Source organism: Vulpes lagopus, chromosome 12 (genome assembly GCF_018345385.1).
Source record: "Vulpes lagopus strain Blue_001 chromosome 12, ASM1834538v1, whole genome shotgun sequence".
Classification (NCBI taxonomy): domain Eukaryota; kingdom Metazoa; phylum Chordata; class Mammalia; order Carnivora; family Canidae; genus Vulpes; species Vulpes lagopus.
The window spans coordinates 75,568,705-75,585,598 of NC_054835.1; the positions used below are offsets into that span (position 1 = coordinate 75,568,705).

Consider the following 16,894-nt stretch of genomic DNA (forward strand, 5'->3'; position numbering starts at 1 on the left):
GAGCAAAGTCTACTTTATGCCTGGACAAGGTGTCAACAAGCTTTTGCTTTACATCTTCTGAAGTTTCATTAAATTTTTTATGGAAATCGAGAAAAAGATTTCAAACTCCATGTTTCAAATAAAAATACCTAAGAGGCAGGGGAAACATTTTTTTGTTGCCAAGATGCAATACATCACTTGATATACTATACAAAGTATGATTATTAGTAGAATCTGGCAGAATGAGCTCTAACACTATGAAGGGTCAAAACATTGGCTATCAAAATTTTCCCCTCTGTTTATCCACAGCACATTGTACTTGCAAGCTTCAAGTCAAGAAAAATAACTTTCCTTAGATACATAGAGAAATCAAGGAAACAGAGCCACAGTGAATGCTTATTCTTTTTTTTAAGAATTTATTTATTTATTAATGAGAGACACAGAGACAGAAATTATTTATTTATTAATGAGAGACACAGAGACAGAGAGAGGCAGAGACACAGGCAGAGGGAGAAGCAGGCTCTATGCAGGGAGCCCGACATGGGACTCGATCCCGGGTCTCCAGGATCACACCCTGGGCTGAAGGTGGCACTAAACCGCTGAGCCACCAGGGCTGCCCGTGAATGTTTATTCTTACGGCATCCTCCAATGTAGTCAATGAGCTATTAATTTCAACTGAGCATTGGTGTCTTTTCTTGGGGGGGTGGGGGAGGAGGTTTAAGAAAAAAAAAAACTTTTGATTTTGCAAAAACTTGCCTGTCTCTTCCCAGGCTTGTGAAATTCAGCCTCCCTGTGCTCATTCACACAACCTTCTCCTTCACGTATATATGTGGACCCAAATTCATTTCTGCATGGTGCACAGAATCTTCTGCCTTGGTTTCCTCTCCAACCCGGTTTCATGAATTCTTACATGCATCTTTATAAAATAGCATAGTAGTTTAGCCTTTTTAAAAAGTATGGTCATATTATTGTATTATGGCCGTTCTCAGTTTCATCAATGAATTGTCAGAAACATGGTCACCATATTGACAACATGAAAAGTTGAAGTAGTGCAATCTGGATACAAAGCACAAAAATTAATCCAAAGTCATAGAGAAGAGATGATCATGAATGTTGAAGCTGTATCATTCCGAGGATGCAGCCCTGGGAAGTGCAGGTCATGGGTGCCAACATCAGGAGTCAGGGTGAGAAACAGCAGGCGTCACTAAAAGAAAGTAGGTGAGCAATGCTTCCTCCATTCGACCCTACAGATAGTATAGTTTCCAGCCTGTTTTTTAGGCTATCGTACAGATTTTCTAGTTTTCTTCCAAACTTCTGAAGCAAACTTCTGTGATGGCTGGGATCCTTTTATATCCTCGGGAAGGCTTTCCAAGGATTCAAAAACATTGTACTAAAACTAGGATAGTCCTGAGCCAACCTAGACAGTTAGTTACCCTCCCACATTCCTATCCCTACTGCCTACTACCTGAGTTATCTGGGATAAATTACCTTCTCTCTGTGCTTCAGTTTCTTTATCTATAAACTAAAGATAATAATATCACATCATAATGTTTTTTTATGATTAGGTATCCTAATAAATAAGCACTTCCAACAAAATATGATATTTTTAAGTTATATTTTAGCTATTATTATCATCACCTTACCTTTTTTTTAAAGGTTTTATTTATTTATTCATGAGAGACACAGAGAGAGAGGCAGAGACACAGGCAGAGGGAGAAGCAGGCTCCACACAGAGAGACTCGATCCCGGGTCTCCAAGATCAGGCCTTGGGCTGAAGGCGGCGCTAAACCTCTGAGCCACCTAGGCGTCCCTCTGAATGAAACTTCATAGAAAGTCTGAACAACAAGTATTGTTTTAATAAAAATTTCTTTCTAGGAGGTTATAATCATTTCATTTCCCTCAGAATATCATTCTGGGAGTCACTCTGTCATTCTGCTTAAAATTTTTCTCTCATAACCTCTCCATCTTCTCATAAGATGTTGATCTCCTTGAAATGTTTAATTTTTTTGTATTTAAGGAAATAAATTTATGAGTCTGCAAGTACTCATTCCAACAAATTATACTAGTCTATGTATGGTACAGACTCTGGAAGAAAATATTAGGTACATATCTTCCATTGCTACTTTGTCTTTTTGTTATAACTTAAAGAAGAGTATAAAGCTGAAATTGAGCCTCTTTGTCTTTTATTATTTAAAAGTCATAAACACATTTGTACAGTAATGAATGCAGAATTCAAATTCTAAAGTTAAAATCTTCCTCATTCAGACAATGTAGGAATTTCGTGACCTTAATTCATCATTAACACAAATATTATTAACATAAACTGAGCTGGCAATGTTATATAGCGAACTTCGGTAATTCATCAGTTGGTTGGAATAACGTTTTGTGTTCTTAGTTAACATTAACATTTATTTTCGTTATAGTTAGTATTTTTTCTGATCCATCCCTTATCATTCATATAGACTTTTGATTATTTATATGAAAGTTGCTGCAAACAAGAAAATAATACAGACTGTTTTCAGATTGTGTTTATTTATTTGAGACGGAGAGAGAGAGCACAGTGAGGAGAGGGAGAAGCAGACTCCCCACTTAGCAAGGAACCCAGTATAGGGCTCGATCCCAGGACCCTGAAATTATGATCTGAGCCAAAAGAAGACGTTTAACTAACTGAGCCACCCTGGCACCCCTATTTTCAGATTAAAAAAGGAAATAAGAAACATTGACTTTCTCACTTTCATATAATGTGTTTGTGGTTGTTTTTGCTTTTGTATATATTAATTACTTATCACAAGAATCTGAAGCCTTAGTTATTTTATCTCTATGTGTATAAAGCTTTTGATACTCAGAAGGTTAAGTAGTTTGTTCAGGGTAACAATTATGAAATTGGGCTGACAAGGTTACTTCTAAAGTCTTCTCCCATGCATAGTTTGGTCTCCATTGTCATAATTGTTTAATACCTTGATATTTCAACATATCTTAAGATATTATGGTGTAACAACCTTCTCATCTCCAGCTCTAATTTTCTTTATCTTTTACGTAAGGTTTTAGAGCAGGTGACTTAAGAACCCAAGAGTCCCAAAGATTGTGTAATGGGCAGCATGATACAACTTTTATTTTAAAATTTAAATCCCTTCTAGAAGGTGGGAATAATTTAAGAGAATTTATTTATAGAGCTCATTAATTGTGTGTCCACTCTATAGTAGACAATTTTGTAGGACCTGTGGATGCATTGGTGATCAGAAGAGATAAAACAACTTGTTCTCTTCGAATGTACTTCCTAGTAGGGGACACAGACAATCAACAAGCAATATTAACAAAATATATAGTGTAGATAAGTGCTGATGAGATAAATAATGCAGGAAAAATAATAGAGAAAAAAATCAGGAAAAGGTGTTTGCAATTTTAAATGTGGTGACTCAGAAAAACCCTCTATGAGAAGGTGACATTTGAATGAGGAACTGAAGAAGGGTAGCAAGTAAACCATGCAGCTATCTTTTGGAAGAGCCTTCCAGGCCACAGGAGCATCAAAGGCAAAGCCTCAGAAACTGGAATGTCTTTGACATACTCAGAGAGTGAAGCATAATCCAACGTGGTGGATGAACTGAATGAAGGGGAGAGTAGGAAATGAAGTCACAGAGATGCAGATGTTGTAGTGCCTTATAGACCCTTGAAAGACTGGTTTTTACTTTCACTGAAATGGAAAACAAACAAACAAAAGAAATGGAAAACATTAGGTGCCTTTCATCAATGAGTCATACTATCTGAATTGTATTTAAAAATAATTTCTCTGTCCTATTGAGGATAGAGGAAAGGGGGATGAGGGCCAAAGTGGGGAGATCAGTTAGGAGGCTATTAAAAAATGGGTGGCTCCAACCAATTTGGTGTAGTGGAGGTAATGAACAGCTGCCAGATTTAGAAGGCAGGGCCTACAAGATTTCCTGATGGATTAAGAGTGGTAGGTGAAAGAGAGGAATCAATAGGACTCTTAAGTTTTTGACAAGAATAATTCAAAGAATGAAGTTATCATTCACTAAAATGGGGAAATGGAGGGAAGAGAACTTTTTTTTTTGGATGGCTGAGGGAGAAACAGGATATGATGAGGGGCTCAGTTTTGAACATTTAATATTTAATACCTTTTTAAACATCCAGTGGAGATTAAATGGATGCTAGAGCTATACTGACATAACAAATTCAGTTCTAAGGCTTTTTGGTCTAAGCAGAGTAGGATTATTACTACCATTCAAAAACAAATATTTGTTAAGCGTTTTTCATGTGTCAATCCTGTACTAGGTGCTAGAATATAACATGAATAAGATATAAAATTAATAAGGTGCATAATTGTATATAGTACATATTAGAGGTGTTTGAATGATATAGTGCTCACAAGTGTGGAACTTGGGAATAAGAATACTGTGATCCATTATCACATTGTTATAAGCATAACTAAGAGTTTTACTCAACTGGCCATCCTCTTGAAGGTTTTTGTGTTTGTTTGTTTGTTTGTTTGTTTGTTTGTTTGTTTTTCATGGCTTGGCCTCCTGGACGTTCTGTTATGGCGCACTACTATTAAGAGGGCTATTCTCACAGCCCTTGTTGGCATTTAATATCCATTGTTCTTTTCCTTTCATCTGATTTCTAAAATTCGCGTGGTGAGTTGTATTTGAAGGGTGCTGCTAATCACAATATAGTATCTACAAGGTGGCTGGTGTTGATGTTTTCTGAGCTACACAGTAATACCTGAAAGGTGAATTAATCATTGGACTCTTTTGTTCTGTCTTTGGGTGTAATGTACTTTTTGTACTGATGTTTTGACATCTGGTATTCTTCTCTCAAAAACTCTGCATGGGGTTTTTGAAGGACTTATGAAGGCACTGAGGAAAGTAAATACATCTCTCAATAATGTAACTACCCAGACAAAGGCAGGAGTTTTTTGGTTTCTTCTTTTCTTTCTTTTCTTTTCCTTTTTTTTTTTTTTTTTTGTTAGTGTTTTAGGTCTTTAGGATACATTTGAGAATGTATTATACCTGCCACTTTTCCCATTATAGAAGACTGCTGTGCTGAACATTGGTGCTTGATACTCAATCACAGCATCTTTCCTTTGAGTCAAAGAAGAGAGCAAATAGCCCTCTGTTCAGGGAACCAGGTAGCACTAACCACTCTCCACTCTCAAACAGTAGAAGTAATTTAAGCTATCTGAGACCCAACACTACTTTAGTAGTGTCCCCTGGAGAACAAAGCAGTTAGAGCAAAATTTCATGTTGTTTTCTTTCATGGCTTGAGCTCCTTCCGAGAAATATATCTAGAGTTATGCAGGAATATTTCAGAACTGTTTCATTGACAGTATTATAGCAGAGTTCTTTATCAAATAACTGTGAAGTCTTATCTGGTGACCTGAGGAGAGCTATGATTTTGGTTACAGCATAGTGCCTGATTTGTAAGAATTTCCATATTCAGAATAATCTTTGTATCAAGTTTGTATAAAACAGAAAATTATGAAGTTTGAATAGAAACAGATAACACTAGAAAACCTGGATATTTGTGTATTTTTCAAGTCAGCTTATCAGGGGAAGGCAACTAAATGTAGTAACTTGTATCCTAAAATAAAAATCAATGTGCATGACCCACACAGTTGAAAAATATGTCAGTAAGGAACACATCTCTTTGTTTTCAACTAAAAAATTTTCCTATGCTTCTTTTAAATTTTTTACTACTTATGCATATATCCATAACAATGTCATTGTTTTTTTGTCTAATGAAATTTTGAAAAATGACATTATACTGTTATAGATCCTTTTGCCACTTGCATTTTTAAAAGATCTAATATTAAATTTTTCATGAGTATCCATGTGTGTGACTATAAACTTAGAATACTGATTTCTATTACTCTTCAGAATATCATTTCTATAAGTCAGCCATCACTTATTTGTTCCCCTACTTATGGACATTAGGTCTTCAGACCTTTCAAGAAACCTACAAACAAAAGAGGCATCAATAGTCATAGACAATTTCTCAACTCTGCTCCAACATTTTGGCACACTGATATGTTGGGCCACTATTAATTCTAATGTTCCACAGAAGTGTTTTTAGGTGGAGGCAAAATATAGGAAAGGAATAGAGTTTGGAATCTTAGAATGAGGAGAGAAATGAGATAGTACATAGAATAAGGAACATGAAAGGCATGGAACTCACAGGAACGCCCCCCCCCCCCCAATGCAGTTTTAGTACAGAGGCTTTTATAAGTTTTTTCTTTTTCTTAGCTCTGTTTTATGCTGCTATTGGGTTTGGTAATACTGAATGCTTATTTTCCATCTGTGTATAACAGGCTCTATTCATGCAAAACCCTTCAAGGATCAAACTTCCTGATCTCCTTAAGCCATTCAATATGAATATAAATCCAGTGAATATCCTCATTCTTTTAGATCTTTCACTAAATAAATGGTCCACATATGTGGCTGTTTATCAGCATTAACTGGGAATCTTTATAAAAATGCATACTTTTATGAACTCAACCTGGGAAATTCTGATAAAGAACTTATAGGACAGAGGAAATGATTTTTTTTTTCTAAATTAAAAAACCCCTTGGTGATTTACAAAGCATTTCAATTGAGATACCACTTCCCTAAGTGTTTGGCTTAATTTTTTAAATAGAGTATTCCCTAGTGGGAGTTTAAAAAAAAAAAAAGAAAAAAGAAAAAAAATAGCCTAAAAAAAGTGATATGAGTTGGAAAAAATAAAGCTTTTCCCTGAAATCGTAGGCCAGAATTAAGTTGATTTGCTTTAACTATTTGTATCCTGAATATACCTACAGCCAAAGAAAGGTGCAAACCCTATTGACATCCCTGAATATCAAACTGATTTACACTTCCAGGAGAATATCAAATGCTTTACTTGCGCACTAGAAGACCCAAATAATTAAGTTATCTTGTTCACTGTGTGCATAGAGTATGTAGTTACATTATAAAAATCATGCTTCATGAATTCAGGCCCTGATCTGACTTTATAATTTGTTATGCATAATTGCAACTTATGGCTTTTCTGTTGTATTTCCAGCACAGTGATGCGGTCCATGACCTTCTTCTGGATGTGATCACATGGGTTGGAATTTTGCTGTCCCTTGTTTGTCTCCTGATTTGCATCTTCACATTTTGCTTTTTCCGCGGGCTCCAGAGTGACCGTAACACCATCCACAAGAACCTCTGCATCAGCCTTTTTGTAGCTGAACTGCTCTTCCTGATTGGGATCAACCGAACTGACCAACCGGTAAGCAGCTTACACTGATATTAGCAAAAACTTCTCCGTTTCCAGGTTTCCAGTACTCGAAATGTTCTTGTTGAAAGTATCCTCTCTTCCAGTTGCCTAAGATAGTTATTAAGTTTCAGATATGATGTATGACTGAAGTTTTCTTGAGACATTCTGTTCATAGCCTTGCCTTTCAAAAGAACAGTGTCTCCTTATTAATTTGCATGTGTGTTTGTTTTTGTTTTGTTTTGATCAGAGCAGAATATGGAGGAAAGTTAAGTAAAAGCATATGGGGAAATGAAAGAGTATCTTTCCCAAAAGATAAAAGTGTTATTTTCAAAGTTTATCACATGCTTTTTTTAAAGTTTTTTATTATTTTTTTATTAATCTCTGTACCCAGAGTGGGGCTCAAACCCATGACCCCAAGATCAAGAGTTGTGTGCTTTTCCAACTGAGTCAAGCCAGCCACCTCTATTGTATACTTCTTTAAAAAATGGTTTATATCATATGAAAAACTTCACATCTGAGCTGAGTTTTTCTAATTGACATATTTGGAAAAGAGTTTAAGCTATAGGTCATTTTTAGAATTTATAAACCCTTCCCAAATTTTGTTTGACACATTGTATTTGTACAAGTTCTGTTTACATCTTTAATGTCCGCTTTGTACTTGACTACAAACTACATTTAGTCATATCAGAAAATAAAAGGAAGTAGGGAAAGAAAAGGGAGAAGAGGAGCAGCACTAGCCAACTGCTTTTGGTAAAATGAAACAGAAAATATGAATAACAGATAGAATTTTAATTATTCCACAGACTCTATGCCTACTTATACTTTTTTTTTTTTTGTGAGGCCTGTTCTGTTTACTAAGGACTCATGCACATAGTGCACATTTGGTCTCATGACTAAAACTGCAACTGAAAAGAAAACTTCCATTTTTTAGAAGATGTGTAGGCATAATAAATAATTCATTCACTTAATGCTGTTTTCTGGTATGTGTCCATAAGTTTGGAGTACTTTACAATAAAAATGCAGTTGAATTCATGTTTGTGATTACACATTCATGATTAATGGCTGTAAAGGGTACAATTATGGTGATTATACTTTTAATTGGTTATCATATACAAATGTGACAGCTTTTCCTATAAATGCATACATATGAATAAGCAATCAAAGTGCACATTTTTTCCCAAAAAGTAAAGCCTTCTGATAACAAAAATTAATAGTTGAAGTTCTAACTCAAAAAAGCAAGAAATGGAAAACTGTGTTAGTTTCCAAGAAGAAATCATTTCATCCTGTTGTTAACCTGCAATTCAACTGATGTGTAATTTCTTTTCATTTAGAAACTTTCATTCTTACTTTTGTTTCCTGAAAATCATATGGTATGATAAGTTTCACCACATGTTGCATACTGCACAAAACTCACTCCTGAAAAGTAAAATAGAGAAGAAAGATGGACATGAAACATTGGAGTAGAGTGTATCTTACCCCAACCTGCTTTCTTCTTGTTGCTGGATAGGTGTCCTCTTCCTGACTCTTATGTGCTCATGAGGCTCTGCTTCCTCTTTAGCCTGACACTGGACGTCTTCATCTCCCTTCGTTGTCATCTCTCTAACTCAGTGAAATTGACCTGCTGCTTGTCTCTTTCCCTAGGATTATACTCATCACTGAACCACAGTAATCTGATAATGTTTATAATTTTGTTGCCCTTTTCTAGTAAGAGATACAGATTTTAGTTAGGATTTCTTTCTCTCTCTTTTTCAAGATTTATTTATTTACTTATTTATTTGAGAGAGAGCGAGAGAAAGTGTGCATGTGGGGGAGTGGAAGGGGCAGACAGAGAGGAAGAGAGAGAATCCCAAGCAGACTCCTCCATGCTGAGAGTGGAACTCCACCAGGCTTGATCCTACAACTCCCAAGACCACACCTTGTGCCAGAGCCACCCACAGTCAGACACCAAGTTGATTGCACTACCCAGGCACCCCTAGGATTTCTTAAGTAAAAAATAAAGACCCCAATTTCCCCAAGGAGTAAGAATTTCAGAACTGAGATTAGAAAATTAATGTATGGTCAGATGAAACTTGCAGTACCTTAGAGAATATGCCAAAATAAGGACTGGCTATCTTTTCTTTTTCTTTTTTTTATTTTTTTTTTTTTTACCAAGCTTCTATAGCCCAACATTTCATACAATAACAGAAAAATGAGAGGAAGAAAGAACTCCAGAACCTTTTGTATTATTTTAACCAGACTTGCTTTTATACTTTGCAGCATGAACTTCCCAGTGCTAACTTAGATCTTTTCTGAAACCAGGCAGGGAAGAAATAACCCAGCCCATAATAATAATGAAGAAATGATCCCGTCACAGACTATTGTAATTATTATATATTTTTTTGACTTTCAGAGCTTTTATTCTCCTTGGTTTTAATGTTTCTCTTTCATTTACAATTGAAGAACTTAATGTGTTAGAACACACATGTTTATGGCCAAGAAAAATAATGCATGTGATGTTATTTTTAAAACTGCAGGCTAGTCTCAGTAATAATTATCAATAAATAAGCTCTTATTAGAAGTTTTTCACAAATTATTTAATAATGTTTCCTTATTATCATTCTATGCTGTCATCTGTAAGCCTTTCTTAAATAAAATGTTGAAGATGGTTTTTAATGAGGTTTTACTATTTTTTAAAAGATTTTATTTATTTACTTATGAGAGATACAGAGAGAGAGGCAGAGACACAGGCAGAGGGAGAAACAGGCTCCTGGCAAGGAGCCTAATGTGGGACTCGATCCTGGATCCTGGGAGATGCTCAACCGCTGAGCCACTCAGCCATCCCTATTTAATGAGGCTTTAAAATCTGAATTTTAGGAATCTCATCTAGATTACTTTTTTGCAGACCTGTTGTGTGTTATCACAGTCTTGATAACTGTTAATTTTGATTTCATGGTACTTGGTGATATTTCGGTTGGTTGTTACTGGAGTCCTTTGTTGCCTTCCCCAGATTGCCTGTGCCGTTTTTGCTGCGCTCTTACATTTCTTCTTCTTGGCCGCCTTCACCTGGATGTTCCTGGAGGGAGTGCAGCTCTACATCATGCTGGTGGAGGTTTTTGAGAGTGAGCATTCACGAAGGAAATACTTCTACCTGGTGGGCTACGGGATGCCCGCGCTCATCGTGGCTGTGTCAGCTGCGGTAGACTACAGGAGTTATGGAACAGATAAAGTGTGAGTTTATGTTTTCTTGCCTTTTTTTTTTCTCTCTCTTTTGGAATCTAGTTGAAATAAATGCTTTGGCTTTGCTTGGAAGCTAAGGTCTTTCTATTATCTCACAGCAAAAAATGATTGAACTGGAGAAACAAATGGGGATAATTCGATTCACAGAGATACTTTTGTTGTGATATAAAAAAGAGAAAAAAGTCTGAGTCAGTAGGATGCTGTTTAAAACAGCTTAATTTTCCCACAGCTACATCAGAGCCTTGAGTAATTATAAGAAGATGATCGTTTTAATATCTTTCAGAGCATTGAGGCATTTGTCAAATGAAGAACTAGCTATGTCAGAAAGTGTGTATTCAGAGGACAGTGTAGTCTCTGATATTAATGGCTTCTCTTCTTCCTGACCTGTCAGTTCTAGTCACTAGAAAGAAATTTTATATCATTAACAGAAAGAGAGACAATAGGAGCAGGGGCAGCTTATTTTTCTCCCCCACCCCACCCCCGTTTTTCTAGGTGAGTGTCGTGTTATAGTGATGAATTTTATTTTCAGTATACATTCAAATTGGTGAGACATACATGTAGAGATGTCCAGAAAGGAAAGGAATTCAGTGCAAAATATTTTTGTAATCCACATAAATATAACAGTTGGCATTCTGAGAATGAATGAAAGTTTCAATAGAAAAAAAGATTCAAAAGAAGACCAAGATAGATCTGCGATGAATACCCACATTTAGGACATAGTTTGAGGCAGGACAATAAAAAATAAAGACAAGAGTTGACTGGAGCCTTAAAAGAATGAGAAGCCTGTTTCAAGATGGTGTTTCAGAACACCATCGGCAGTGTTCTATATCAAAGATAATTCAAGTAGGATCAGCGTGAGGAAAAATTATTTGTCCTTTGCAACAATTATTTTGGCAGTGCTGGAAGCGGAAGCCAAATTGGAAGGTTCAAAGAGATAAGTCAATAGCAAGAAAGTAGAGTCTTAAAGTATTATCTACACTGGGAAAAAATTTGATAGAGAAATAGTGAAGAGATTAACTTGTAGTAACAGAAATGAAGAAGAATTTTTAAAAATGAAGTCCAAAGAATGTCTAGGGTGGGAAGAATCGATTTGATGGGAGGAGATTAATAGAGGGGAAAATATCGTAATACCTCTTTGCATTTAATATATAGACAGGCTGAATGAAAGGGAAAGGTCCTAGGGGGATAGAAAGGCATAAGATTATACTTACAATTAAGAAAATCTTGATTTAATAACGGAAGTGGCTTTGGAATTCACCTACTCCACGACATTAATTTTAAAGATTAAAAAATCAAGGACCAGATAAATTAATTGCCTTGTCCATGGTTATAGAGCTAGATAGTGGCACATGTGTGATAAAATAAGTCAGATTTATTTCCACTAAACTAGTATGTTTTTGGAAAAGTAGAATGACCCCTCTCTTCTGAGATGAGTGCAGATAAGATGAATTTTGAAAGTGGAAGAACTTTTCCATCAAGTAGAAGAAGCTGACTTTTGCTGAGTGAATAGGTGAGGTCATGTTGAGAGGATAGGAGATTTGAAAAGCTTTGAAATGAGCACTATGGAAAATGTGTTAAGGAGCCAATTAGACATTAATAAAAAGATTTCCAAGCAGTAGTGAAGGCTCAGATGAGGTTAGATAACATCAATTTGTACAGAAGTTAATAAGCCAAATTTCATGACTTTCCACCAGCAATCAGCAGCCTGAATATGCTGGCAGTAAAGCAGCTCACTTCCCAGAAGAGAGGATTCATAAGGAGGGAAGACAAGCAGAAGCATTATTGGGAACATAGTTAAAGTGGAATATGTATGGGTTCAGAGGCATGAATAATACGATTGAAAGAAGACCATCTCACCTTTGCTGAATTTTTTTCTTGAGTATAGGGAAGGCTATAAAAAGCCATTTGTCTAAATGTAACAAATAGTAATTATTTTTTAATCTGACTTTTATGAATTGTGCTCAAATCTAGTTCATTTTGTGAATACCAGTGACAACTGTGAAGCAATTTAGAATTAGATAAAAATATGAAAAATGTTTGCTTCTAAAGACCTCTTAGGGGAGGGGAAATTAGGTAGATCAGAAGTTTTTTTTTTTTAATAATGCTTTTACTGATATAATTTACATACTACAAAATTCACCTCAGTAGAGTGTATTTAGAGTGTACACCTCAGTAGTTATTAGTACATTCACAGTGTTATGCACCCATAACCACCATTTAATTTTAAAACATTTTGATCACCTTAAAAAGAAACCCAAAGTAATCACTCCCCTTAGGTCATAGGATTTTTACATTTTAATTAATGCATATCCCATCTAAGATACTAAATTAAGCGATACAGTTATTTGTGACCTTATACTATTTAAATATTTTCCTTCGGTAATTCCATTTTGCTGTCTTACAGTTCCTGATTTGCTCTCATTTTATGTTTTTTTCTTTTTAGATATTTGCAAATTTTCTTGTTACTAAACTGACTGAAACTTGTTTATTTTGTGTTTTAGTCATTTATTTTGAGACAGATGTCATTTTCTGGATAGTAGGAATCTATCTTTCCTTAGAATCAATAATATGTAAGTCTCTTGTGACTGTTCAAGCTTTGGCCATCATTGCTTTAATTTCCTGTACCATAACTGGAAGCTCTCATTTACTGACATTATTACTGTGTGGGAATACACGCTAATTTACTTCCCAGGCACTGATTTAAAATAAGCCTTCATAATAGTTCGGTTCCACAATTATGATTTTTCCCAACACAAAGAGCAGGAAAGCAGATATAGAGAAAAGGGAGGATAGATGAAAGAGGAGAGAAAAGAATAAGGAAAATTGCTTTAAATTCCATCACAGGCAGGCAAAGACTGTTTAGTGTCTCATTTGTACATTTTAAATGAATCGTCCACTGAGAGACCTTCAGAATACTTGGAAAAAATGTTCAACTTCTACCGATTGGGAATGCATCCAATCCAATGTCTATTTTGCCCATAGAAGAAGCAGGTGTTAAAAAAGAAACATTAGTCAGGCATTTGTATTTACTTGAAAAATCAAAATGAACAGATCATGTTTTCCATTAGGAATTTAATCGAGATACCTTCTGAAAGAAAAATATAAACAATGAATTTTTACACAACTTGAAGGATTTCTGCATATAGAATTATATATCTTGTTCCTTATTATCAAATCTGTCTTTGTTGTTTTACACTCTATTACTATAGTCTATTGCTTTTATTTGACTTTAGATGGCATTCCTGATCCCTGTTCATCTCATGACTCTTTTTCTGATGTAAATCTACTAACCCAAATTGTGCTGTTGTTTTATGCCTGTTTGTTTGCTAGTTTTACCCTCTTATAAGCTACATTGAGTTTTTAATACAAATATATAAAGTACACAGTCTTAAATAAATTGGAATTAGTCAGAATTCAGACATGTGTTTTCAGCCCTTTTCTGTAAATTCTTATTAAGCTCAATACAATGAATATTTCTGTCTTAGAAATCTACTTCACTTATTTTTGAAACTTTGTTATTATTAAATTTTTACTTCAGTTTCAGCAACTTTAGAGTACATCCAGAATAAAACCATTGGATATGTATTATAGTAATCCAAATAATAATGAACATTCTTCCTTTTTCTCTCCTCTTAATGTATTTAATTATATTTTATTATACTGACAATGAGGTTTTATCACTGAAACCTTTAATATTAGTAATAATAGCTTACATTTCTAAAAACTACAGAATCATGTCAATGGAAAGAGATAAAATTAGAAATAAAATTAGTTTTGTAGGTTAAATAAATGTTACTTTGATACAGATAGTGTTAACTATCATATTCCATCTGGCTGATGGAATATGATGTGTTTTTTTATGAAATGTTAGGGTTGTTGAACTGATTATTATGTACAAAACACATACACACAAAGCACACATAATTTAATTTTGAGAAGTTGCTTAGTTTGCAATGCTTGCAAGAGAATTTTATTATTATTTTCTGATGTTGTTTAATCAAATCTTTTTATCTGTACTCACATTATTCTCAAGAATGTACTTAGAATTACATTTAGTCACAATAATTGGACATTTAAAAAATTAGATTAGAAGACCAGGATAATCATTTAAAAGAAAAAAGGAAAAACCTCTCAGCTAGTGGACCACAGTTCTAAATTGCACTGTTAACAATGGGCATTTATTCAGTTTTATCTCTGTTTTTGTATCTTCCCTTAGTATCTCTTATACTTTTATTCATATGCACATTCAGTGAAACTATCCAATAAATGATACTGTCAGAAGATAAAAGCTGGCATTGATTTAACAATAATTTAAACATGGCTGATTTACAAATTCTGTGCTAGATACTTTTATTTTATGACCTGAAACTAATTAGTTCATGTAAACTTTAATTACCTTAATATTACCAAAAATACAAACCACTTTAACAGTTAATTTTTATTTAAAGAGCAAATCACATTTTAGTTTATACCACTTTCCTAACAATCAAAGTATATAATGGAAAAAGGAGTGGTTAACAGGATGGGTAAATTGGAAAAGGATTAGGAGTAGGTTCCAGGAGGAAGGAAGGCTCTGGAAAGAAATGAAGTCCAGGGAACAGCCCAAGACTTAAAAATACGGGCCCAAAAATTAGTAAGGGGTTTCCAAAAGATGTCAATTAGGTCATAAACATTTATAATGAATCAGAACATCCTTGAGTACTAGAAGCATAACCAAGGTCTTAAAAATAATTGAAATCAAATTTTATGGTCTGAAAATTATTATAAATCATCTATTAAGTCTTGTATTTGTCTCTCCAGATCACTAGTTTAAGGACAACTCTAAAAGAGGTAGTGTCTTCTCTGCTAGTTAAAAGCATCCCTGCCCTCAGTTTCTTTGTTTCCACTTCATTATTTAACCAGGATAATCATTTGGATAGAAAAGTGATTATTGATTTTTTTTGAATACCAGATTAGAGTATTATTCAAGAAGGAACCTAGCCAAAGAGCATTGAACTGGATGGAGATACCTGGCTGACTCAGTCAGTAGAGCATGTGACTGTTGATCTTGTGGCCATGAATTCCAGCCCTGCTTTGGGGTAGAGTTTACTTAAGAAAAAACAAAAAAAAAGCAAAAAAAAACAAAAACAATAACACACATTGAACTTGATAGTATCTGCAAGTTATATGCACAGCAGGTTTATTTAATATATTTCACAATTTCGAAGCACTTCAACCCACTCACAGAAAATTATATATTCATTTGGATTAGCTCTCCAAGCATATTATTATATGTTGTAAAATATTCCCACTTGTAACATTTCATTGACTTGAAGCATCTACCTTATTGAACCTGTTATTACTTTTTTTTTTAAAGATTTTATTTACTTATTCATGAGAGACACAGAGAGAGAGAGAGAATGGCAGGGACACAGGCAGAGGGAGAAGCAGGCTCCATGCAGGGAACCCAACGTGGAACTTAATCCTGGGTCTCCAGGATCATGCCCTAGGCTGAAGGCGGCTCCAAGCAGCTGAGCCACCCGGGCTGCCCATATTACCTTGATTTTAGGCTGGCCGATGGGAAATAGGGTAAATAACGAAGAAATATTTTTCATTGACATACATCAAGATGACTATTCACTATGTGTGTAGGGAGTACTGGGTATGTCTACATGTTCTTTTACTAAAGGTCAAGAGTGTGTATGTGTATGTGTATTAGAGATTGATGGCTCTTGTGTCAGCATTTCATCACCTGGAAACCCTATGATTAGGCATAAAATTATCACAATACATAAGAATTGGGGATTGAGCATAATCTTTTCTGTTAAGGAGTTAGATAATAGTTCTGATGTTGATTTTGAGTTCATATTGGAACCAAAGAAGTATAACTGCCACATTTAGACATCACTTTTTATCATAACTCCACTCACTAGAAGGTTACAATAAAAAAAGAAAAAGAAAAGCACATGTTGATGAAGATGTAGACAAATTAGAATCCCCACGTACCGCCATGGGCAATGTAAAATTGTGTAGCTAGCTACTTTGGAAAACAGATCTTCTGTATGTTGTATGATTCCACATATGTAAAATGTCCAGAACAGGTAAACCTTTAGAGAGAAAAAGGATAGTGGTGGCTAGGACTGGGGAGAGAGTAGGGAAGCCTTTGGAAGTGAATTTGGTAGAGAAAGGGAGGAGTGACTTTAGGTGGGTACAGGGTTTCATTTCTGTGCCATGAAAATATTCTAAAATTCGATAATTTTACAACTTTTAAATAGACAAAAAACATCAAATTGTATATTTAAGTGGATGATTTAAAATTAATATAAATTATATTGCAATAAAGCTGTTTTAAAATACAAATTTTTTACTAACTTATTAAGATGACTTTATATTTTAAAAGATCTAATATTTCCACTTGAGACATGTTTCAACAACCTATGCTTTATATACAGCATGTAAATTTCTCATCTAC

The 16,894-nt window shown here is 34.8% G+C and overlaps 1 protein-coding gene across 26 annotated transcripts in view; it reads left to right on the forward strand.

Moving 5' to 3' along the window:
- The window catches only part of ADGRL3 (adhesion G protein-coupled receptor L3), an 802,670-nt gene that overhangs the window by 701,721 nt on the left and 84,055 nt on the right, over positions 1-16,894 (forward strand). For all 26 annotated transcript variants that reach the window (XM_041725369.1, XM_041725367.1, XM_041725376.1 and 23 more), the window contains 2 exons: positions 7,030-7,239; positions 10,214-10,434. In XM_041725369.1, the coding sequence (XP_041581303.1) occupies positions 7,030-7,239; positions 10,214-10,434 (431 nt within the window). The remainder of the gene's footprint in view (positions 1-7,029; positions 7,240-10,213; positions 10,435-16,894) is intronic.